Source organism: Pristiophorus japonicus, chromosome 15 (genome assembly GCF_044704955.1).
Source record: "Pristiophorus japonicus isolate sPriJap1 chromosome 15, sPriJap1.hap1, whole genome shotgun sequence".
Classification (NCBI taxonomy): domain Eukaryota; kingdom Metazoa; phylum Chordata; class Chondrichthyes; family Pristiophoridae; genus Pristiophorus; species Pristiophorus japonicus.
The window spans coordinates 75722054-75748464 of NC_091991.1; the positions used below are offsets into that span (position 1 = coordinate 75722054).

General features: G+C 43.3%; 1 protein-coding gene across 4 annotated transcripts in view; it reads left to right on the plus strand.

Annotated features, from left to right (window-relative positions):
* pus7l (pseudouridine synthase 7 like) overlaps positions 1 to 20453 on the plus strand; it is a 30235-nt gene extending 9782 nt beyond the window's left edge. For 3 of the 4 annotated variants that reach the window (XM_070900616.1, XM_070900615.1, XM_070900617.1), the window contains exons 4-9: positions 4050 to 4248; positions 5355 to 5453; positions 8982 to 9063; positions 11714 to 11994; positions 17200 to 17256; positions 18372 to 20453. In XM_070900616.1, coding sequence (XP_070756717.1) covers positions 4050 to 4248; positions 5355 to 5453; positions 8982 to 9063; positions 11714 to 11994; positions 17200 to 17256; positions 18372 to 18695 — 1042 coding nt within the window. In that variant the 3' untranslated portion in view covers positions 18696 to 20453. The remainder of the gene's footprint in view (positions 1 to 4049; positions 4249 to 5354; positions 5454 to 8981; positions 9064 to 11713; positions 11995 to 17199; positions 17257 to 18371) is intronic. The other variant, XM_070900618.1, reaches the window with a different exon arrangement.
* Positions 20454 to 26411: the final 5958 nt, after the last annotated feature.

Below are 26411 nucleotides of genomic sequence, written 5' to 3' on the forward strand. Positions count from 1 at the left end.
GAGGGCAAAACTTACTTGACCTAATCCTCACCAATCTACCTGTCGCAGATGCATCTGTCCATGACAGATTGGTAGCAGTGACCACCGCACAGTCCTTGTGGAAACAAAGACCCGTCCTCATAATGAACAGAGAGTAGGGATAAATGGTTCATTCTCAGGTTGGCAATCAGTAACCAGTGGGGTGCTGCAGGGATCAGTACTGGGACGCCAACTATTTACAATCTATATTAACGACTTGGAGGAAGAGAATGAGTGTAACGTAGCCAAGTTTGCCGACGATACAAAGATGGGAGGAAAAGCAATGTGTGAGGAAGACACACAAAATTTGCAAAAGGACAATATCAGGCTAAGTGAGTGGGCAAAAATTTGGCAGATGGAGTATAATGTTGGAAAGTGTGAGGTCATGCACTTTGGCAGAAAAAAAAATCAAAGAGCAAGATATATAAATGGAGAAAGTTTGCAAAGTGCTGCAGTACAGCAGGACCTGGGGGAAACAAAAAAGGATAGTATGCAGATACAGCAAGTGATCAGGAAGGCCAATGGAATCTTGGCCTTTATTGCAAAGGGGATGGAATATAAAAGCAGAGAAGTCTTGCTACAGTTATACGGGGTATTGGTGAGGCCACACCTGGAATACTGCGTGCAGTTTTGGTTTCCATATTTATGAAAGGATATACTTGCTTTGGAGGCAGTTCAGAGAAGGTTCACAATGTTGATTTCAGAGATGAGGGGGTTGACATGAGGAAAGGTTGAGTAGGTTGGGCCTCTACTCATTGGAAGTCAGAAGAATGAGAGGTGATCTTATCGAAACATATAAGATTATGAGGGGGCTTGACAAGGTGGATGCCGAGAGGATGTTTCCACTGATGGGGGAGACTAGAACAAGAGGGCATGATCTTAGAATAAGAGGCCGCCCATTTAAAATTTCTTCTCTGAGAGTTGCAGATCTATGGAATTCGCTGCGTCAGAGAGCTGTGGAAGCTGGGACATTGAATAAATTTAAGACAGAAATAGACAGTTTATTAAACAATAAGGGAATGAGGGGTTGTGGAGAGCCGGCAGGGAAGTGGACCTGAGTCCATGATCAGATCAGCCATGATCGTATTAAATGGCGGAGCAGGCTCGAGGGGCCGTATGGCCTTCTCCTGCTCCTATTTCTTATGTTCTTATACTGAGGTCGCCCTCCATTGTGTTGTATGGCACTACCAATGTGCTAAATGGGATAGATTCGGAACAGATCTAGCAGCTCAAAATTGGGCATCCACGAGGCACCGTGGGCCATCAGCAACAGCAGAATTGTACTCCACCACAATCTGTAACCTCATGGCCCGGCATGTACCTCACTCTACTTTTACCATCAATCCAGGGGATCAACCCTGGTTCAATGAAGAGTGCAGAAGCGTGTAGAAAATTGATGGACTGCTTTTGTTCTTTTTTTGTTTTGTTGCTTTAAATGTCAGATTGCGCACACACTCAGTTGTAGTAATGCAGGATCAGGTCTTTATTGAAACGTCACACAACACAAAGCCAGTATGAGAGCTACTGAGACACACACTTCTCACAACCCGCATATGCTAGCTGCTGAAACATCAGGCTATTCATGATTCCAGTGTTAGCTGCTAGCTGCTTCTGAGACACACACTAACCATGATTCCAGTATGAGCTACTAAAACAGTGTTTCTTTACATTTCTTATACTAATTTTGCTTTTGATCATTCTATGCATTCTGTCAATAAATTCTGGTACATCAAAGGTACACACAAATGCTAACAGAATCATAGAAACTTAGAAACATAGAAAATAGGTGCAGGAGTAGGCTATTCAGCCCTTCGATGTCATCGCCATGCGCGGCAACTCCTCACTGCCCCGCGCCGAATCCTTAACGTCCCACGGGGGAAATTGCCCCACGGGCTGCGAGGCTGACATGCTTGGGCCGTTGATTAAAGGGGAGGGCGTCAGCGCCCCGGGCCACCATCTTTTTTTGTCGGCCGACTCTCGGGTTGGCTCGACGATGGTGACCCTAGCGTGGTCTGGGCTACCATCACGCAGCCCGGCCATTCCATCTTGGGTGCCAGGCTGCTGGTCCGGTCGCACGCTGCCCTAGAGGCCTTGCAGAATGCGCAGCGGCCCGCCCCTTTAGTCGAAGGGGAGGGGCGTTGAAGTACGTCAGCGCTACGCGGAACATCTGCTTAGTGCTGAACTTTTTGCCCCTGGACCCTCCTCCAAAGGAAGTGACGTGCCGGAGGTTGCGCTCCACTTCCTTTGAGGGGTAGTGAACCAATTCAGCGGTGGGGCAGGACTTCCGGGCTGGGCGCTAAAAGTCCCGGCTTCGGATGGTTACCGCCCCCAATCGGGATGCAGGACAATTTCGACCCCGCTGTCTCCTGCCGCTCAACCAATTTCTTAACCAGGTCAATAATTTACCTTCAATTTCATGAGCTTCAGCTTTAGCTAACAGTCTCTTATGAGGCTCTTTATCGAATGCCTGTCCACTACTTCAGTCACCTCTTCAAAAAAATTCAATCAGGTTCATCAGGCATGAACTAACCTTTACAAAGGTTCACTAGACTGATACTGGGGATGAGGGGGTTGTCCTATGAGGAAAGAGTGAGTAGACTCGGCCTGTATTTGCTAGAATTTAGAAGAATGAGAGGTGATCTCATTGAAACGTATAAAATTCTTAAAGCTGGTGCTAAGAGGATGTTTCCTCCGGCTGGGGAGTCCAGAATTAGGGGTCAGTCTCAGAATAAGGGGTCGGCCACTTAGGACTGAGATGAGGAGAAATCTCTTCGCTCAAAGGGCTGTGAATCTTTGGAATTCTCTACCCCAGAAAGGTGTGGATGTTCAGTTGTTGAGTATATTCAAGACAAAGATCGATAGATTTTTTGATACTGAAGGAATTGAGGGATTTGGGGCTAGAGCAGGAAGGTGGAGTTGAGGTGGATCAGCGATGATATTGAATGGTGGAGCAGGTTCGAGGGGCTGTTTGGCCTCCACCACCTATTTCTTATGTTCTCAAGTTCTCTTGAATCAGCTAAAATGTTCAAGGTGTTCAGTCACTCTATCCTTAATTATAGACTCTGGTAATTTTCTGACAAAATAGAGGTTAGGCTAACTGGTGTATAATTCCCTGGTTTCCCCCTCCTTTGTTAAAATGCAGAGTGACATGTGCAATTTTCCAATCTAAAGAAATGGTTCCTGAATTGAGAGAACTTTGGAAGAGTAAAGTTAGGTATCGGCAATGTTCTCACCGACTCCGTTAACATCCTGGGATGGAAACCATCTGGTCCTGGGTAACCTGGTTCATGGTGTCAGCTGTGGCTCAGTGGGTAGCACCCTCGCCTCTGAGTCAGAAGATTGTAGGTTCAAGTCTCACTCCAGGCACTTGAGCGCAAAAAATCTAGGCTGACACTCCAGTGCAGTGCTGAGGGATTGCTGCACTATCGAAGGTGCTGTGTTTTGGATGAGACATTAAACCGAGGCCCCTTCTATCCTCTCAGGTGAGCGTAAAAGATCCTATGGCACTATTTTGAAGAAGAGCAGGGGAGTTATCCCTGGTATCCTGGCGAATATTTATCCCCCAATCAGCATAACAAAAACAGATTATCTGGTCATTATCACATTGCTGTTTGTGGGAGCTTGCTTGTGCACAAACTGACTGCTGCATTTCCTACATTACAACAGTGACTACACTCCAAAAGTACTTAATTGGCTGTAAAGTGCTTTGAGACATCCAATGGTCGTGAAAGGCAATATATAAATCCAAGTCTTTCTTTATAGCAAACAAAGCTGTTCAGGGCATCCTGCCTCTGAGTTTCCTTTCCTTCCTCTCCTCACAGCATTAAGAGCCCTGTATTTTTGTTTGCTGACAGTAGCTTCAATCAAAGGATGAGGATGAACACACCAAAATCCAGTACCTTAACTTGTGGTATTTAAAACATGCACTCACATTTTAGTTTAGATCAGCATCTTGTGTAAAAATAAAATGAAATGTTTGTAGTCTGAATCTAATCAGCCCTTGTCATTCACACCAATTTGTTTCCATCAAGGTTACAAGCAAAGCGACTGTCAATCCAGAGCAAAGGCTTGAAGGTGTACAATCTGCGCGCTGTAACTCAGCACTTACAAGTTGGCCAGTTAAAAGGAAACCATTTTAGTATCATCATAAGAAACATCCGCAAGCACCAGGAAGATGAACCTGAAGCAAGTCTTACTGATAGAGTGTTTGAAGCAATTAAGAAAGTCAAGGTAAAGTTCCATTAAAGGTATCTGGTCTGAAACAGTACTGTTGTACCATGAACTGTAAACACCTGAATTGGGTTTAAGTAGAGTGCCCCGACTGTGACATCGAAGCTCATGGCCATGGAGGGGAGAGGTGCAGCTTTATTCCTCCTCTTCCACTGATCACCTCTGTGCTCCTGTTTGAGGCTCCAAGTAGGACCAGGTGACTGCCTTAAGAGGAGGAGCAAAAGTCTCATTGCTACGACACCTGCTGCACACCTCCCAGCATCTGGCAGCAACGTTCATCCATATGAGATTACTGTTGACAAATGTTATTTGGTTTTTTTTTTTCCTGCATGGGGAGCCTATTCTCTTTTACAGGTGGTGCTACCTGCCTCCGCCCTCCTCTTGAGTTACAAGCACAAGGATGAGTCTATCATGCCTGTCAATGTAACGTACAGTGGCTCTGAGGATGAACTGGTCTATAGATGGGCCGGTAAGTACAGCTATAATTTGGCAGCTCCTCCAACTATAAAATGATAAAGTAGTGGAGCTACTGTAGTCCCTCATCTAACAGAGAGATCTTTCTGCACTGAGTGCTGTTTCTTGGGGATCAATTCTGACTGTCACTTCCTAAACCAGTGGTGATTACGCCACAGTTTATGATCCTTTTGAGGTAGACGTTAACGCACATCAAGTACATAGTGCATCGATCATAACTGTCTGCCGTAGCATAAACTGCAACAATAAAAGATCATTCATTGCCCCGTTATCCTTGGGGATGAGATGAGAATTCCAAATCCTTACAGTTGATTTAATTTTAATTCTAAGGTGAGACATTCAACAGTATCCATTTATTGCTGGAAATCTCAGCGGGTCAGGCAGCATCTGTGGAGAGAAATAGAATTAGCATTTCAGGTCGCTGACCCTTCGTCAGATTCAAGCATCCGCAGTATTTTGCTTTTGTATTAGTGTCCATTTATTCTTTATTTGTGTGGCATGTTATTACTATGGAATTTTTGTGTTTTGTATTTCTACTGACAATGTCATACTCGTGCCTACAGCTCCTTTTTTTTTTAAAGAGTGCATTGTTTTTCTGCTCAAATAAATAAATTTAGTTCTTTCAACTACAGGAAAAAGGATTTGTGAACTACTATGGACCTCAGCGATTTGGCCTAGGACAGAATGTTCAGGCAGATCAAATTGGTTTAGCTCTCCTCGAGGAAAAGTTGGTAAGGCCTCTTTCAACATAAGCATTTTATGACCTTCACAGGTAGATAGGTCAGGAGCTAACAACGGTATGTGCAGTTCTTGGGACTTTGCTCTTGTTTATATTGTCAGCCACGCACTGAAATGATTCTCATAAGGGCTATTAGCTTAAGATTTTCATGCTGTTGCAACTCCTTATCATGGCAACATAAATCCGTGGTCTGAAACTGGAGTTAACTCTTAATCTCTGAAAGTTTCTGGGTGGTGATTGGTCGCCATGCATCACATATTTAACATTAATTTAAAATTAATGTTAATAAATGTCTTGGAGAAAATAAATATTTTTCCGATTTTTTTAAAAAAAATTGTAGTTTAAAATAAACTTACCTTCGTGGACAGGGTTTCCTGTTAATACTCTTGAAGCTTTACTGTTGCAACCAATCTGTATTTTATCGTAGACTTTGCAGAATTGAATATGGAACATTCATAACATTTATTGACAAGAATGTATAGGGTAAAAATGTAATTTAAATGAGGCATTTTTGGTGAAGTTAGATAAACAAACGAGGGAGAAAGGAATAGAGGGTTATGCTGATAAGGTTAAAGAGAGGTGTAGGTGGCTTGTGTGGAGTACGGACCAGTTGAACTGTGTGCCTTGTTTCTCTGCTGTAAATATTGGCCCTGAAATCCCGCTCCTCTGCTTCCCGCGGGCGCTCGACAGAAAATGGTTAAAAAGATCTGCACCTACCTTTTCCTGCTGCACCCACCAGCGATCCCGATCCTGAGGCTTCCTCTCCCTGCGCATCGGAGCGCGTGCACGTCGGGACTGATGTAGAGTTGGAGCTGGAGTCACGTGGCACTGGGCAACCAATCCAGGTAAAGTATTTTCTCATTCATAATAATGGGAACTCCGTAAGTAGTAGTTCTCATTATTGTGATTGAGAAACAACCCACCCCACTGCCCCCAATACCAAAACACCAATAAAAAATAGAAAAAAATCATCACATATTTAACATTAATTTAAATTAATGTTAATAAATGTCTTGGAGAAAATAAATATTTTTCCATTTTTAAAAAAATTATAGCTTAAAATAAACTTACCTTAGTGGACAGGGTTTTTAACATTAAAATGTGTTTTTTAAATGTTATTTTTATGTTTTTGTATGTTTTAAAACTCTTACCCTGGTAGACTATGTGCCTGCTTTTACTAGGTGCAAGAGTTTTAAGGACATTCGCTGGGCAAGAGATGGGCAAATGCCGCAATCTTGCCCATGCAAATGTCCTGGCTGTGGGGGTATGGAGGCTCTGTTAAGCTAGAGCTTGATGGATTAGAAAAGCCGGTTTGCGCCGAAAAACAGCTTTTGTGATGCCTTCCCGGGTCCGTGCACACCCCATACGGACTCGAGGAGGCCGGGATTTCAGCGCCATTCTGTTTATAAAAAAAAAATCAATGCATTATCTGCGTGGGTATAGAATCCTGCCAGTACATCTTGGTCTCGGACACTCAAATGATTTTATATGGAGCTTGAAACCTGATAAAGTAGCTTTGGCAAGGATGGTATATCTCTAATTTCCAAATCTAAATTTAGTCGAGATGCAACCATTTCTCAGAATTCATTTAATTTTAAATGCTTGTTCCACCGCTCAAAATTTCTGGCTAGTGTTATTTTGAAGATACTTCCTTTTATCATCCAGCAGAATAAATACCAGAGTCACTTTGGACTAGGCAATGATTGGTTAATGCTGACGACTTCCAGTGCCAGTGAAAATGCTGCTGCTTATAACGCACTGACTGTTGGGTTATAAAGTTGTTGATTGGTATGAGTGTTAAAGAAGCTAAGAACTTGCATTTATACAGTGCCTTTTGTGAGCTAAGGACAACCCACAGCGCTTCACAATCAACGAGGTCTTTTAATCACTGGGATAATGCAGGCAAATACAGCAGCCAATATGCACAACAGGTCCCACAGACAGCAATGGGATAAATAACAAACATTTTTTGTTAGTGATGTTGGTTGAGGTATAAATTTTCCGCCACGACAATGGAGAGAATTCCCCTGCTTTTCTTCGAATAGTGCTGTAGGATCTTTTACATCCACCTGAGAGAGCAGACGGGACCTTGATTTAACGTTTACAATGTTGACACATTTGTTTCTTTGTTGATTTAAAAAAACAAACATTTTTTAAACTTTTCCTGTTTCGCTCCCTGGCCCCTCTGTTTTGATTCACAGTGCAGGGTTTATTTTTTCTTGTCAGTGACCTCTTGTGGTTTAGGAAGGAACTCCAGGAAATGACAAGTCAGTTGCAGAATTACCAGCTACTTTAATGAACTATAAAGTTTCTGTGCTAACTAAATGATAATAAAATCAATTTAGGAAAAAGCTGCTAGTAATTGGATCACAGTAAAATTACATCACATTATTAACGAGTGCCAAGGCACTGCTGAGTATTATCTGGCTACCATAACAAGGCTTAAACTAAGGTCTAAGTGAGCCTTTGAGGCTGTTCGGCCATGATTGTCATCGACCTTTTGAAGCTTAGATACCAAAAGGGTCAAATCATTATTTGCCTAAACTCTGCTGCCTATATCCTAACTTGTACCAGCCGTGGCTCAGTGATAACACTCTCGCTTCCAAGTCTGAAGGTGGTGGGTTTAAGTCCCACTCCAGAGACTTGAGCACAAAAATCTAGGCTTACACTCCTGTGCAGTGCTGAGGGAGTACTGCACTGTCGGAGGTGCCGTCTTTCAGATGAGATGTTAAACTGAGGCCCTGACTGCTCTCAAAAGTGAACTTAAAAGATCCCATGGCACTATTTCAAAAACGAGAAGAGGGGTTATCCCCGGTGTCCTGGCCAATATTTATCCCTCAATCAATACCTAAAATCAGATTATCTGGTCATTTTCACTTTGCTGTTTGTGGGAGCTTGCTGTGCACAAATTGGTTGCTGCATTTCCCACAATACAACAGTGACTACACTCCAAAAAGTAATTCATTGGCTGCAAAGCACTTTGGGATGTCCTACGGTTGTGAAAGATGCTATATAAATCCAATTCTTTCTTCCTTTCACCAAATCCCCTTCACCCATCACACCTGTGCTCACTGTGACTATATTGGCTCCTGGTCCAACAACAACTCAATTTTAAAATTTTTATCCTTGTTTTCAAATCCCTCCATGGCCTCTCTAATCACCTCGAGCCCTATAACCCTCCGAGATCTCTGCTCTCCTCCAATTCTTGCCTCTTGCAAGTCCCCAATTTCCATTGCTCCAATATTGGCGGCTGTGCCTTCAGCTGCCCAGGCCCTCCGCTCTGGAATACCCTTCCTAAACTTCTTTGCCTCTACACCTTTTTCCTCCATTAAAATGCTCCTTTAAACCTACCTCATTGACCAAGTGTTTTGTCACCTGTCTTAATGCCTTCTTTGGCTCATTTCATATTCCGCTCCTGTGACGTGTTACTACATTAAAGGTGCGATATAAATGCTAGTGTTGTTGGGAGAGTGGTGGATTATGGATTTCCTGTCCGATCTTTTATATTTATTTTATTTAGGTGAAGGCTGTACATTTATTTTTTACACCTGAAGAAGGAAACGACCCTGTTAACAAGGCCAAGAGACATTTTATTAATACTGGTAGGTGTCAGTAGCCACGATCAAATATATTTAATTTTAATTCTAGCCTACTATTGGTAAGCAAACAACTTGATATTAAGTGTATTCTGTATAGAATCTTGCAACATGGAACAAAGCCATTCGGCCCATCGTGCCTGTGTCAGCTCTTTGAAAGAGCTATCCAATTAGACCCACTCCCCTGCTCTTTCCCCAAAAGCCCTGCAAATTTTTCCTTTTCAAGTATACATCCAATTCTCTCTTTTTAAAAGTTACTATTGAATCTGCTTCCACCATCCTTTCAAGGAGTGCAATCCAAATCACAACAACTCGCTGTGTTTTAAAAAAAAAAAAAAATAATTCTCCTCGACTCCCATCTGGTTCAATTGCCAATTACCTTAAATCTGTGACCTCTGGTTACCGACCCAAATATAGTGGATTACTATTGGACAGAAAGAGCTTGCGATTATAGAGCACCTCATCAGATCTTCAGGATGTTCCAGAGCACTCAACCAAGGGATTACTTTTAATTGTTTACACTTTTTTCATTGCCATTAGCTTGTCCTATGCAGAATACACAACAGAGACTGGGCTGGATTTTTGGCTTTTGGGGTTTTTCAGCGAAAACGGTAGCGATATGTGAAAATTACCGTTTACTTTGCTCTACTGTTTTTAGGCCGTACTTTCGGCCTTTATATTGGTAAGGGAGGCGTTGCACAAGCATGCGCAGTGCAAAATGTGAATTTCGGCAACTTTAGTCCGTGGTCATTTGCGCTGTGAAAGAGGCCTTGGGAAGGGGAAAAAAAAATTCAAAAAAAATTGCAAAAACATTTACTAGACCCTTAGCTACCAAATCGCTGGAAAAAAATTAAAAATTTAAATTTTAGCTTGCCTATTTTGCAGGTTTTCATACTTACTGCTGCTGGCAAGGCTGCCCCGACAGGTTTGACACTGTCACTATTCTGGGCGCGGCGTACGGGTCGGGAGAGTGCCGAAAGTAGGACGGTAACGTAATCCGCGTCGTTACACGTCGGCGCACCTTTCCCCGGTGGTACTTCCCATCGCCACCGCAAACAACGAGCCCAGGATCCCGCCCGGGCTTTGCGACAGGGTCTCCGCCGCTGTGGGTCAAAACATGCCGAAAACCCGGTCGCAAACGACCGGAAAATCCAGCCCAATAATTGAATTTTTTAACATTTTGGCTTCCTTGCTGGGTCTACGTCAAGGCAATCGAGGCGAAAAATTGTTTTGCATCTTTTCAGAATATTTTATTCCTTCTCCCCTTTGTCACTAGTTCATGTATGTTCTAATTTCTGATGATTAATTCCAGTCTCTCTTTAAATGGGGAGCACAGTAAATGTTTTGGACGTGTAGGGATAAAATCCCCAAAAACATTGACTGCACGTGCTCTCGACCAATGCTGACTGACCTACTGTGCCCTTCCAGGTTTTTATTTCTATTTTTGTTCCAGATTTCCAGAATTGAGTTTTATTTTGCTGTTTATTTTCATGTAATGATTGGACAATTCATTCTAAGGGGCACCATCCATAGAACAGTGGGTTTCCCATCGTTTGTTAATGCAGTGACATAAATCACATCCGAATGTGCCATTGTGTTTCTTGCAGATGATGCCATTGTGCCTAAAATGCTGCATAACTCACCCCTTCGAAACAAAAATGTTTGCCAAACTTTTCCCCCCCCCCCCCCCCAAACTTCATGAAAACAGTGCCCCTTGAAAATATGTGGGGGACTTATTGTACACACAAGAGCCCTGCACACACTAGCTGTATTCATCGACACCAATTTGTATTGAGTCCGTGCAGCAGTGTGGTAGGGTATAGGTTCACTGTGTGCAGTTCTCCCAATGCGGAGAGGTCCCAACTAGAGCAAGGTTTTTCTATACAGCGAGGGAGTCAATCAGTCTGCCGTTCACTCAGTCCAGGCTGCTCTCATTGCTTGTCTTAGTGGCTGGAATAGAGTGGAGTTTGTCCGTGGCCGGGAAGTGGATTATCTTTATTAAGATGGAGAGTGACACAATTAATTCAGAAACTAGGGTCCTAAACTTAAGGAAAGTTAATTTCGATGTTTGAGGCGTGAATTGGCTAGAATAGACTGGCAAATGATACTTAAAGGGTTGACGGTGGATAGGCAATGGCAAACATTTAAAGATCACATGGATGAACTTCAGCAATTGCACATCCCTGTCTGGAGTAAAAATAAAACTGGGAAGGTGGCTCAACCGTGGCTAACAAGGGAAGTTAAGGATAGTGTTAAATCCATGGAAGAGGCATATAAATTGGCCAGAAAAAGCAACAAACCTGAGGATTGGGAGAAATTGAGAATTCACCAGAGGAGGACAAAGGGTTAAATTAAGAGGGGGGACATAGAGTATGAGAAGAAACTTGCCAGGAACATAAAAACTGACTGCAAAATCTTCTATAGATATGCAAAGAGAAAAAGATTAGTGAAGACAAATGTAGGATTCAGGTGAATTTATAATGGGGAATAAAGAAATGGCAGACCAATTGAACAAATATTTTGGTTCTGTCTTGGAAGTTAGCATGGTGTTGGCGGGGGGGAGTGGGTTCCTCCAGGGACATGTCAATATTTGTAGGGGTTTCCCCCACAATTTATTGTCTTTGACATCATATCGATACCGTTTTGTTTTCTTCAGAGGATGCCAAGGGGACACTTGCCCTGATGCCAGAGTACAAAACAAGAGAGCGACTGGTGCTACGTGCATTAAATCGCTATGGCATCAATCAGGAGGGATGTAGCCGGGCTTGGCTTAGTTTACCACACTCCATGCGTATCCTTTACATCCACTCTTATTGCAGTAAGGTCTGGAATGAAGCTGCATCTTTTCGCCTGAAGACTTACGACTTGAAGGTTGTAGAGGGAGACTTGGTTGCCTGCAATAATCTCGAGCGGGACCTGTCATCTCAAAATAATCAGGTAAGTTTTAAAATTCATTTTATTTAAAATTATTGCAGCGCTTTCATTTCAAAAATGCTCCTGCTTGCTGCACTGGGTACATTGCAGGAGATATCACAGGAACGCCCAACCCTTTAACAGACTGCAAACATCTAGGGGGAGAAATTGGGCTAATTTGATGAGTTTGCGACCGGTGCGGTGCTGTTAACGACCCCGCCATATTCGGCGGGAGTTTAGCGGTGGCGCTACAGCCTTGCGCCCCGTTCTCCTGTGCCCGGAGATCGTGATGTCATCGGTGTGCGCGTCGCCCCGTTGGCGCCCCCGGCCCCGAAATTGGTTTTCGTCCCCTGCAGCAGCGCTGGTCGATATCAACGACAGCTTCATGGGACGTGTATCGGGCAGCCGGCTGGTACCAGAGCAAAAATTAAAGGGGAGGTGGCCAAGTGCAGAAAAAAAATGTACCCTTTCGTTGCCGCTCCTGATGCGGTTTCTTCGCGGGGTTTTGGCCGCAATCACTCAGCTCGGCACTTTGTTTGAGTACCAGGCTAATCGCGCAGCACCCCCGCTCCCTGGTGGTCCAGATAGGTGCCTTTTTCTTTTGCAGAGTCGACAGCGTGGGCCCTTCCCTTTTAATTGAGGGACGAGCCCCTCGGACGCAGTAGCGCTGCGTGGTCCAGTACGTAGCGATGCTGAGGTGTCCGTCCCGTTACCGCCCCGGAAGGAAGTGGAGAGTTAGCGCTTGGCTTACTGCCAGGAGCGGTAACCCACATTTATCGAGAGGGGCCTGATGCTAAATCTCATGCCTCCCAAGTGGTGCCATTCCCAATCGGGGCGAGAACAAATTTCTAGACCCTAATCTTGTGCTTTCTGCATGATAGTAAAATGATGCACAATGAGAATCAACAGTTGATTTTCTCCCAGTGTTATTGCTTGTCACACCAGCTACAGAGAACTCTTCTCCATTGCCCGCGGTGTACGTCCCATCACAAGTTTGCTCCCTTGCGTAAATCCAGGAAACATTGATCTTCATTATGGCAGAAGGCAGCTTCTCTCCCCGTGTTTCCAGCAGCAAAAACATGCAGGTCTATGTTGCAGAAACATTTATTTTTGCCTTTTCCAAATTTCTTTAGCACTTTAGATAAACCAGACAATAGAGTAGTTAGGATTTGATATCCCTACTCTACAGCACTGTACTGAATGTAGTGATGTGAGGTAAACATCATACTAGATCAGGTCACTTCTTACTGCAACGCTCGACTTATTCTGAGTTCTAACATCTATTTCTAGCTAGATGTAGATGAGCTAGAACAAGATACGCAATTGGTCACTGATGCTTTGGTTTCAGACCTAAGTTCATCTGCAGTGTGTCTCACAAGAGCAGAAAAGCTAGGCAACATAGTGTATTCCAGTTGTCCCAGAGGAGGAGAGTTAGGGCATTGTCATGTTCCAATGAACCCTCATGATCAAATCATTTAGCCTTTAGTATTTAACCATACTTGTCCTCGATCAATGCCAACGCATCCACATCAAAATAATCACAGCCACTTCACCACAAACACAGAAGAAACTATACACTGGCTCTGAGACATAGATGGAAAACCTTCATTACTGATATTTCCTGAGGAGATGTGGATGCGATGGAAGGCGGGCAATATCAGTATTTCTGATGAAAGTCAAATTTCTTTTGACGGGTTAAATGTGGAAGTGAATATGCCCCTGCGGGTGCCAGAATGTTGTCTCCTGTGATGGCCAACTTTGTTTTCCATTGCTCCCTGTGTCCCATTGATCAAGGACAAGTATGACTAGTTAGATAACCATATCCTCCTTCATCATGAAGACTGCCTACTTCCACCTCCGTAACATCGCCTATCTCCGCTTATCTACTGCTGAAATCCTTGTCTGTGCTTTTGTTACCCCCAGACTTGACTATTCCTATGTCCTCCTGGCCACCTTCCATAAACCTGAGCTTATCCCAAACTCTGCTGCTCGTATTCTAACCCACAACATGTCTCGCTCACACATGACGCCTGTGCTCGCTGACCTATATTGACTCCCAATCCACCAATGCTCATTGTACAAATTTCGTCCTCGTGTTCAAATCTCTCCATGGCCTTACCTCTCAGCATCTCTGTAATCTTCTTCGGCCCTACAACCATGCAAGAACTCTGAGTTCATCCAATTCTGGCCTCGTGTGTATCTCCAATTTTCATGGACCAGTGACAGCCATAACTTTAGCTGTCTAGATGCTAAACTCTTGAATTCTCTTCCTAAATCAATACATCTCCACCTCTCTTGCCTCCTTTAAGACCCTCCATAATTCTTACCTCTTTGACCAAGCTTTTAGTCACCTATCCTAACATCTCCTTTGGCTCGGTGTCAATTTTTATCTTATTACGTTTCTGTGAAGCACCATGGGATGTTTTACTATGTTAAAGGCGCTATATAAATGAAAGATATTGTTGCATCAGTCATGGGTTGAATAATTCGACCAGTTCAAGTGGTTCTGTTGGAAACATCTTCAGAATCTCTAATACAGCTCCAAATACAACCCTGCAGTAACCCATTGCCCTGCAGGAGAGAGTTTCTTCCAGTGCACACAAGCTGTACATATTGGAGAAATTACTCCCATCTGGCCCATAATTTTAATAGATGGAGGATTGTGTGCTGCGGATGGGCAATTCCCCAACATGTATTCACGACCTCTGCTGCTAGTGCTTGGGCAGAAGGTCTCCCCATGTATGTCACCGCTCTGGAGCACCAAGGTGGGAATGGTGCAAGCTTGCATTCGTAGCAGGAGCACCGAGCAGATTGTGCATATTATTGAGTGGCAGGTCAGATGTTTCTTTCAAGGTACTGCAGCGCATGAGATAAATACTGCAAGTGGCAAATGCTAGCTGGGGCTCATCATCATCATTATCATAGGTAGCTCCTTGGAATCGAGGAAGACTTGCTTCCACTCCTGAAGTGAGTTCTTTGGTGGCTGAACAGTCCAATACGAGAGCCACAGACTCTGTCACAGGTGGGACAGATAGTCGTTGAGGGAAGGGGTGGGTGGGATAGGTTTGCCGCACGCTCTTTCTGCTGTCTGCGCTTGATTTCTGCATGCTCTCGGCGATGAGACTCTAGGTGCTCAGCGTCCTCCACTTAGGGCTGTCTTGGGCCAGGGACTCCCAGGTGTCAGTGGGGATGTCGCACTTTATCAGAGAGGCTTTGAGGGTGTCCTTGTAGCATTTCCGTTGCTCACCTTTGGCTCGTTTGCCATGAAGGAGCTCCGAGTAGAGCACTTGCTTTGGGAGTCTCGTGTCTAGCATGCAGACTATGTGGTCTGCCCAGCAGAGCTGATCAAATGTGGTCAGTGCTTCAGTGCCGGGGATGTTAGCCTGAATGAGGACGCTGATGTTGGTGCGCCTGGCCTCCCAGGGGATTTGCAGGATCTTGCGGAGACATCGTTGGTGATATTTCTCCAGCAACTTGATGTGTCTACTGTACATGGTCCATGTCTCTGAGCCATACAGGAGGGCAGGTATTACTACAGCCCTGCAGACCATGAACTTGGTGGCAATTTTGAGGGCCTGGTCTTCAAACACTCTTTTCTTCAGGCGGCCGAAGGCTGTACAGGTGCACTGGAGGCGGTGTTGGATCTCATCTTCAATGCCTGTTCTTGTTGATAGGAGGCTCCCGAGATATGGGAAGTGGTCCACGGTGTCCAGGGCTGCGCCGTGGATCTTGATGACTGGGGGGCAGTGCTGTGCGGTGAGGACAGGCTGGTGGAAGACCTTTGTCTTACGGATGTTTAGCGTAAGTCCCATGCTTTCATACGCCTTAGTAAATGCATCGACTATGTCCTGGAGTGCAGCCTCTGTATGTGCACAGACGCAGGCATCGTCCGCGCGCTGTAGCTCGACGACAGAGATTGGGGTGGTCTTGGACCTGGCCTGGAGCCGGCGCAGGTTGAACAGGTTCCCACTGGTTCTGTAGTTTAGTTGGGACTAGACTACAATTAAAGAACTCAAAAGTCATCAGTTTTCAGTTGTGAATCAAGTGATACCAGGAAATTATTTAATTCTAGTATGTGACCGTGACGGCAATCTATTGTGTTTGTGTGAATTTGATGGGAAAATTATATACAGTTTAGTTGAATTGTTCATAACTTATTTGAAGCACCACCTTCTGCCCATCGGGTGAATGTAAAAGATTCCATGGCACTATTCAAAGAGCAGGCAAGTTCTTCCCGGTGTCCAGGCCAATATTTATCCCTCGACTAACATCACCAAGCAAGCAGGGGCATTAACACATTGCTGTTACTGGAATCAAGGGACAGGATAGGAACGTGGAGTTGAGGTAAAAGATCAGCTGTGTTCTTATTGATTGATGAAGCAGGCTCGAAGAGCTGTATGGCATGCCCTTGCTGTGCACAAATTAGCTGCTGCGTTTGCTACATTTCACAGTGACTACACTTCAAAACACGCAATTGGCTGTAAAGCACTTTGGGATGTCCTGAGATAGTGAAAGATGCTGTATAAATCCAAGTCTGTGTTTGTTAAATTAACTCTTGTGTCATGTCTTTTATGATTTTATTCTATGCAGTTGTTTCGAAAGATGGAAAACATGTCTGTGGATTTGAGTTGTTCTTGTGGAACCTGCTTCTGGTGATCCTGGCATACTTGTAGAATTTGACTTGTAGTGAAAAATGACTGTGAATACACTGACACATGAACAGAAGGCTAATCCTTTTACAGTAAAACTACCATCTAAAAGTCTGAGCAACAGCCTTCCATTGTACCACCCAGTAAATAAGTCTCAGGATCTCTTGTGGCGGTTACACTGCAGAATGAATTCACATTTTGGAAAGCATATGTTTTAATTTGGCTGCGGGAGAGAACTATGAATTCTCACTGCAGTGTGCAGTTAGTTTTGTCCAGGCCCACAAGATGCAGAACCATTGGAAGAAAGTTACATAAAGCACTCTGATATAGTTCAAGAATGTAACAGTTTACAGAGGAGTTGACATCAGTTTAGTGTAACCTGATTTCAATATTGTACCTTCCCCACCCCCAAACTCTTCCCAAGTAACATTCAATCAACAGGCATCTGTCACAGTAACAAGTGGCAAATTAAACTTCACTTTGTTAAACTTTATTTTTTTTAAAGTGCGAATTTTTACTGATTAATTTTTCTTGAGATTTGCCTATTAAAATGATCAGCATTGTAAATATTTCCACCCAGCAGGTGCACATTGTGACAGCTGAAGATCTGGAGTCAAACATTTACTCTATTAACCAAGTAAGGATTCTTCCTCATTCCTTCATCATAAACTCATTCCCTTATCATTGAAGGGCTTTCTGGAGAACATTATGCACAAATGCTCTTGAAGGTCTTCAAGAAAAAAAATGATACACAACTTTGGTCACTATTGGAATAGATGGTGGTGTTAGTAATGACTGTAAACTAGAAAAGTATATGAAACACATTTTTTAGGATTATCAGAAATCTAACTTGTTATATTTAAAAGTTAAGGCTGCCTTTTTGAAATACTTCTTCCTAAATTCTAAAACCTTGTTGGTATGAGTCTTAGCTCAGTGATGGCACTCTCATCTCCTGAGCCAGAAAGTTGTGGATCCAAGCCACATTTCAACTATTTTAGTTGTGCAATTTAAACAAATGCTCCCTACACACCAAAATAAATGTTTTCCAGTGCCTTTTTTTTGAGGGCATCAACACACAAATTTTACAAGTGCCAAATGGGGGGGAGGGGGGGGGGTGGTGGGGAAGGGCACTAAAAATGGCAAATTAAACTTTAAATTTAAATGATCAAATTAAAATTTGGTTGCCGGGGGTGATGATGCACTCCAGTCCCTCTGGCGCCCAAGCCAGATTTCAGGACTTGAACACACAATTTAAGCTGACCTTTCAGTTCAATTCTGAGATTCAAACAGCATCTCCCCTCTCGGGTGGACATAAAAGATTCCACAGCATTATTCAGAGAAGAGTAGGGGAATTCTACAGTGTCCTGGCCAATGTTTATCCCTCAACCAACACCAGTAAAAGGGATTAACTGGTCATTAATGTTGGTGCTATTTGTGGGGACCTTATTGTGCACCAATTGGCTGTTGGGTTTGCCTATGAAATAGTGACTAGACTTAATTGGCTGTGAAACACTTTGGGTCTTTATGACTAATATAGAAATACTCAGAATTAAAAATCAGAAGAAATACAATCGCACTCTTTTTTGATAGATTAGGAATTAAAATATTGCTTTTTAATGTTTTCATTTTAAATTATGTTTTTTTAAAACTGAAATTAATCTGGTTCCTGTTCTGCTAATTTTAATAAGTATTTCATCCTTTAATGCCAGTTGGTTAAGTTGTACTGCAATCATTGTTTCTTTTTAATTAAAGGTTGTACTTCCAATGCCTGGTAACAACATCCAGTATCCATGTAACAAGCTAACATTATGGTACCAGGAAGCTTTTGCCAGGGATGGACTGAAGGCGTGCAAGTTTAGAATCCCTGCATTACAGCTGAATGTTCCCGGATGCTACCGACGGCTCCTAGCACAACCTCAGGACCTAGTGTATCAGTGGTTGGAAGACTGCATCCTTGCTACTGGTGAATCCAAGCAGCCTCGGGGAACGGGAGACTCTCTTTCTTTGTCCTTCAGCCTGAGTTCATCGTGCTACGCAACAGTGTGTCTGAGGGAAATAATGAAATGCAATGTCTAATTTTCCTCACATTATAGTTTTTGTCAGCTGTCAGTTTTAGCCTTGGTTTAATCACAACTTTTTATATCAGGGCCAAAATAAACCATATTTGTGTGTCCTTAGAGTTAAAGCTGTTACAAATTGATTTTGTTCAATATGAGGAGAGCTGCAATGCTCAGCCATGATCATATTGAATGGTGGTGCAGGCTCGAAGGGCCAAATGGCCTACTCCTGCACCTATTTTCTATGTTTCTATGTTTCTATGTTTCACGGTGGAACTGTGGCTGAGGACACCCCGAGACATTGAGTAGATTCTGAGGGGGATTGACAGGGTAGATGCTGAGAGGTTGTTTCCCCTGGCTGGAGTGTCGAGAATTAGGGGGCACAGTCTCAGGATAAGGGGGAGGCCATTTAACACTGAGGTGAGGAGGAATTTCTTCACTCAGAGGGTTGTGAATCTTTGGAATTCTCTGCCCCAGAGGGCTGTGGATGCTGAGTCTTTTGAGTATATTCAAGACTGAGATAGATAGCTTTTTGGAGTCTAAGGGGAATCAGGGAATATGGAGGTTGGGTGGGAAAGTGGAGTTGAGTTCGATGATCAGCCACGATCTTATTGAATAGTGGAGCAGGCTCGAAGGGCCTTATAGCCTACTCCTGCTCCTATTTTTTATGTTCTTATGAGGCACAAGGGGGAGGCTACAAACTTCCCTCTAGAAAGGCAGGGAAAATCAAACGAAAGAATATCAACTTTCTCACATTGCCTTGCAGCATTTGCACAGGGCCTGAAGCAGGTCTGCTCTCTCTCCTAGAAATGGTGCAGTCTGAGGGAAACCAGAGAGAGAGAGAGAGAGAGAGAGACAAGGAAGAAAAAAAAATGCCCCTAAGCAATGGCCAAACTGAGTAGGAGAAAAGGCACAGAGGATGCAAGTCAAGCTGAGGGAGGTGATTAAATACATTTTTAGGCATGGAGTGTGAGCCCTTTAATAGTTCCGACTTTACAACAGTGACTACACTTCAAAAACTACTTCATTGGCGGTAAAGTGTTTTGGGACGTCCGGATGTCGTGAAAGGCGCTATATAAATCCAAGTCTTTCAAAGCCTGTTATGAGCCTTGGCCAATCCAGCAGGTGGTTCAGATTAAACAAAATGAACATGAATCTCGATAGTTTTTTGGAATAATAAAGTGAGAATGGCTGATATGGCCAGCTTAGTGACACTTGAGAGTAATTTTGTGAGAAATGTGCATCCCTTAAAAACGGTTTGGAATTCAGGACCCATCGTGTACATGTCATATATTTACTGTTCTTTTTACCTCCAATTTACATTTAGTCCAAACAAATGTTCAACATCTTGAGTTTAGAAGATTAAGGACCGATCTAATTGATGTGTTTAAGATGAATAAACGATTCGACAGGGTAGATAGAAAATATTTCTGTGGCGGGGGAGTCCAGAACAAGGGAGCATAACCACAAAATTAAAGCTAGGCCGCTCAGGTGTGATGTCAGGAGGCCCTTCTTCACACAAAGGGTAGTGGAAATCTAGAACACTCTCCTCCAAAAAGTTGTTGAGGCTAGGGGTCAATTGAAAATGTCCAAACTGAGATTGATATTTTTGTTAGGTAAGGGTTCTGGAACCAAGGCGGGTGGATGGAGTTATGATACAAATTGGCCATAATCTAATTGATTGGCGGAACAGACTCGAGGGGCTGAATAGTCCACTCCCAATCCTATGTTGTTAACATTTAGTTTGAACTGAGATAAAAATTGCACTTTTTTTTTTTTAAAAAGAACTAGCTTTTCACTGGAAGACTTCAAAGATAATAGATGTCAACAAAACAAACATTTTTATTCTATATCAGGGCAGAGAAGACTGATGTAATTAATAAACAATTAAATTAACGCATGACAAACGACTTCCTTGAGAACGCGGGGAGCGTTGCACGAGAAGTTTGAGCATTTACACTACAGGTACAACATCTCACCCAGTTGTCAGAAAACTGGACATTTTTGAGAAAATCCCATTTGGTATTCAGTAAAATAAAATCCGGAATTATTGTCCAAAAACCGATGGGCTGGACTAGTTATCGGCTTCGCCGCTATGTTTTAAATGGCGTGCAATCGGTCTGAGCCTTGCCGAATGATCCTCGACCCGGCCTGACCCGACCCACGCTACCATTAGTACTTTGTCTGTCTCGGTAACATACGTACGCTCTTGATTTTCCTGTCCGAAATCTGGAAAAATCCAAAAATCAGCACAGTCTCAGTCCCGAGGTTGCCGGATTTGAGACGTCGTACTGTACAACCATAGCGTCAATGCAAAGTGGTTTTTAGCACCAGTGCAGCAGTAATGGTGCACATGTAGCAGAGTCGGGGGCCAGGATTGAGACTTGGCTTTACTTCAGTGTTAATTCAGCTCTTCATATCCACAAGTTTTTTGTCAGTGTGAGGCCCAACCTTAGACTTGTAGTGTGAATACAGTCATAATTACCCATTCTCAGTCTCCTGATGAATCTCTTAAAACCAGAAGGTGCTTCGAGGAGGAGTTGTCTTTTTTTAAATTACAGGGGTCTATCTTTAAAGTTCTTTTTGAAGTTGAAACATGTTTTGCAGATTTTCTTTTCCATGAAACTTTATTCATTTTTGGAATCATAAAATTGTTTCCAGAGTACAGATAAATGGTCTGTGAGTCTACCTCAATGGGTCAAGTTATTTTCCTTCTTTTGAATTGTTAAAATGTTTAGTCCATAAAAGTCTATAAACCAGACAGCAAAGTTACATCTGGGAACTGCATGGGCACAGGGTTTAAGAGGGGTGGCTAGAAACTGCATTGGTTTGTCTTTATTGACATAAAACTTAGCTGAGATTTATTTTTAAAAAAAAAGAGGAAAACATGTGTCCTTATTTTAAAGTAAGTTTTATTTCCCTTTTATTTATTTAATAAGTGTTTGAAGAGCAGTCTTAAGAGCAGAGATAATCATTTCTGAAGTTAAAAGTGTACAATTGCTTTATCTGAATTTATTAAATATTGGCTTTTAAATTGGATCCATTTTATTTGTGTAAAATAATAAAGATACGTTCGTTATTGGCTATGACGGAAGATATGCGGTGAAGCCCTATAAACACTTTCAAAGTTTTTTGGGTGGAATTAACACTGAATTTCTGAGGTTGAGGGAATGTTAACAGTAAAAGAACTTTTATATTTAAACACTGCAGTCGATGTGAAACATGTGGTTCATTCATTGTCGGCAGCAGTTAGAAATATAGACTGCCTGAGTTTTCTTGCGCCTTCCCCAAGTTTTAATTCAGCTCCATGTCGAGAGGACTAAACCAGTTTTAAGTGTAAATGGGGGAGAGTAGCACCAGGTGTCTGGCATAACACCTCGCTCCTGAAACCAGCCCCCTACAGTAAATGTCTATAACGTATAATGTCACTGCAGGGGGGGAGAGAGGGAAAGTTTTTGGGAATTATTTTTTTTTCATTGTAAAAGGTATTGGAATACAAGATAAAACAGGTGTGTCTGGTTTACAGACTGGCTGACCCTTCAAAATCTTGGAAAAACTCCAAAGCATGTTGCAGAACTTTTTTTTTTATAGTATGCCGAGGGCTAGCCAAAGATCTGTATTTTTGGCAGCCTGTCCCATAATCACAATGAAGCAAATCCGCTTCTGTCTAAAGCCCGCAGCAATAGTGAAAATGTGCTGTATTCTTCTCTGGGTAACACGCTCGCCTCTGAGTCAGAAGGTTGTGGGTTCCAGTCCCACTCTAGGGTCTTGAGCACATAAATCTAGGCTGACACTCCAATGTAGTGCTGAGGGAGTGTTGCACTGTTGGAGGTGCTGTCTTTCGGATGAGACATTAAACCGAGGCCCTGTCTGCCCTCTCAGTTGGACGTAAAAAAATCCCATGGCACTATTTTGAAAAGAAACAGGAGAGTTATCCCTGGTGTCCTGGCTAATATCCCTCAATCAACATCACAAAAATAGATTATCTGGTAATTATCACATTGCTGTTTGTGGGAGCTTGCTGTGTGCAAATTGGCTGCTGCATTTCCCACATTACAACAGTGATTACACGCCAAAAGTACTTCATTGGCTGTAAAGCGCTTTGAGACATCCGATGGTCATGAAAGGCAAGTCTTTTCCGTCGTGCATATTCCACGTGGTGCTGGGGAGGCCTGGCATTGTTGCCAGTCACTTAGGGACAATTATTTCTTAAAGATATCCTGATATCGCACTGGCAGACATTCCCTTGCAACCTGCCCACTCGTGCCCACTATAAAGGGACCCTGGAAGTTCTCATTCATTTTCCCCCACTGACCAAAAAAAAGGTCCCAAGTTTCATTGCGCAGTATTTCGCTTGTTTTTTTGGCGGTCAATGCTCCTCATTCAGTTTGATGGTTGATGCCACGCCTGTCTACTAATCCTTATCAATTGCTGAGCCGTCATCTTCATCACATCTTTATGGTAAGTTCCGACGTAGGTATTGGATCTCTGCAGATACTGCATGAGAAGGATGTGAAATGTCTTCTGAGAAATCCATCTGGTCAGATGTGTGGTGTGGGCGAGGGAGGAGACTTTAATCAAAATTCAGCTCAAATCTCAATTACTTGGACTCAAATTCACAGATTCTTCTCAGTAGTTGTCATCCAGCTGAAGGCCAGAACCTGCCAGGGGTCATGCAGAGTGCAATCTCTGCTGCTATTGAGGATCACTTTCAACGCATGGCCCTGGTGTAGTTTAGTAGATGATTTGGATGTGGAAATGGAGCCAATTTCTCACGGAATCTGATACTGCTGTTTGGCTTGGTTGTGCCTCTTGGATTACCAGTAAGCTGCAGCACAAAACATAAAGCTACAAATGTATCACCACAGCCTCTCTGAGATTCAGGCTGGACAATGATCAGCAACTATTCTTTATCTTCGACTAAGGTGTTGGAGCGTTGTACTGGGGTACTTGTGCAATGCATACAATCTAGGGTCAGGAATATCGTTGCAAGCCCTGTTCAGTTGTTCGATCCATGCTACCTTCCCAACAGTTTTCAGTTTTACATAGAAAATAGATGCAGGAGTAGGCCATTCGACCCTTCGAGCCTGCACCGCCATTCGATAAGATCATGGCTGATCATTCCCTCAGTACCCCTTTTCCACTTTCTCTCCATACCTCTTGATCCCCTTAACCGTAAGGGCAATATCTAACTCCCTCTTGAATATATCCAATGAACTGGCATCAACAACACTCTGCGGCAGGGAGTTCCACAGGTTAACAACTCTCTGAGTGAAGAAGTTTCTCCTCATCTCAAGCCTGCCCCTTATCCTAAGACTGTGTCCCCTGGTTCTGGACTTCCGCAACATCGGGAACATTCTTCCCGCATCTAGCCTGTCTAGTCCAGTCAGAATTTTATATGTTTCTATGAGATCCCCTCTCATCCTTCTAAACTCCAGTGAATAAAGGCCCAGTTGATCCAGTTTCTTCTCATATGTCATTCCAGCCATCCCTGGAATCACTCTGGTGAACCTTCGCTGCACTCCCTCAATAGCCAGAACGTCCTTCCTCAGATTAGGAGACCAAAACTGAACACAATATTCCAGGTGGGGCCTCACCAAGGCCCTATACAACTGCAGCAAGACTTCCCTGCTCCTATACTCAAATCCCCTTGCTATGAAGGCCAACATACCATTTGCCGCCTTCACCGCCTGCTGTACCTGCATGCCAACTTTCAATGACTGATGAACCAGGACACCCAGGTCTCGCTGCACCTCCCCTTTTCCTAATCTTCCACCATTCAGATAATATTCTGCCTTCGTGTTTTTGACCCCAAAGTGGATAACCTCACATTTATCCACATTATACTGCATCTGCTATGTATTTGCCCACTCGCCTAACCTGTCCAAGTCACCCTGCAGACTCTTAGTGTCCTCCTCACAGATCACACCACCACCAAGTTTAGTGTCATCTGCAAACTTGGAGATATTACACTCAATTCCATCATCTAAATCATTAATATATATTGTAAAGAGCTGGGGTCCCAGCACTGAGCCCTGCGGCACTCCACTAGTCACTGCCTGCCATTCTGAAAAGGACCCGTTAATCCCGACTCTCTGCTTCCTGTCTGCCAACCAGTTCTCTATCCACGTCAGTACATTACCCCCAATACCATGTGCTTTGATTTGGCATACCAATCTCTTGTGTGGGACCTTGTCAAAAGCCTTTTGAAAATCCAAATACACCACATCCACTGGTTCTCCCTTGTTCATCCTACCAGTTACATCCTCAAAAAATTCCAGAAGATTTGTCAAGCATGATCTCCCTTTCATGAATCCATGCTGACTTGGACCAATCCTATCACTGCTCTCCAAATGCGATGCTATTTCACCCTTCATGATCGATTCCAACATTTTCCCCACCACCGATGTCAGGCTAACCGGTCTATAATTACCCGTTTTCTCCCTCCCTCCTTTTTTAAAAAGTGGTTAGCAACCCTCCTGTCCATATGAACTGATCCAGAGTCGATAGACTGTTGGAAAATTATCACCAATGCATCCACTATTTCTAGGGCCACTTCTTTAAGTACTCTGGGATGCAGCCTATCAGGCCCTGGGGATTTATCTGCCTTCAACCCCGTCAACTTCCCAAACACAATTTCCCGCCTAATAAGGATATCCTTCAGTTCCTCCTTCTCACTAGTCCTTCGGACCCCTAGTACATCGGGAAGGTTATTTGTGTCTTCCTTTGTGAAGACAGAACCAAAGTACTTGTTCAATTGGTCTGCCATTTCTTTGTTCCCCATTATAAATTCACCCGACTCCGACTGCAAGGGATCAACACTTGTCTTCACTAATCTTTTTCTCTTCACATACCTATAGAAGCTTTTGCAGTCATTTTTTATGTTTCCGGCAAGCTTCCTCTCGTACTCTATTTTCCCCCTCTTAATTAAATCCTTTGTCCTCCTCTGCTGTATTCTAAATTTCTCCCAGTCCTCTGGTTTGCTACTTTTTCTGGCAAATTTGTATGCCTCTTGGATTTAACACTATCCTTAATTTCCCTTGTTAGCCATGGTTGAGCCACCTTCCCCGTTTTATTTTTATTCTAGACAGGGATGTACAATTGTTGAAGTTCGTCCATATGATCTTTAAAGGTTTGCCATTGCCTATCCACCGTCAACCCTTTAAGTATCATTTGCCAGTCTAATCTAGCCAATTCGTGCCTCATACCATCAAAGTTACCTTTCCTTAAGTTCAGGACCCTAGTTTCTGAATTAACTTTGTCACTCTCCATCTTAATAAAGAATTCCACCATATTATGGTCACTCTTCCCCAAGGGGCCTCGCACAACAAGATTGCTAATTGGTCCCTTCTCATTACACATCACCCAGTCCAAAACCCCAGCCCCTAAGTCTGCAGGTAGGTAGTTGTCTTCATGATCTAATCAGCGCAGTTGACAGCAGATCTTTGAAGCTTCAGTGCTTGCATGTTTTCAAAGTGTAGGCAACTAGCTTATGAGTGTTTCCTGGGAAGAGGTTGCTTGGATAGCCATCAAGCAGGCCCTCAACACACTGCACTGGGTCAACTACCCACTTGTAGGTATGAATAATTTATGTCTTGTCCCCGAGGCCCCAGTTATGATTCAAAATCCAAATCTCAGATCCAAGTGTCCATTAATGTGGAAATGATTAACTGGATAATCTCAGTGTTAAGATGCCCACAATTATGTATGAAATGTCCCTTTTGTACATCTAGGG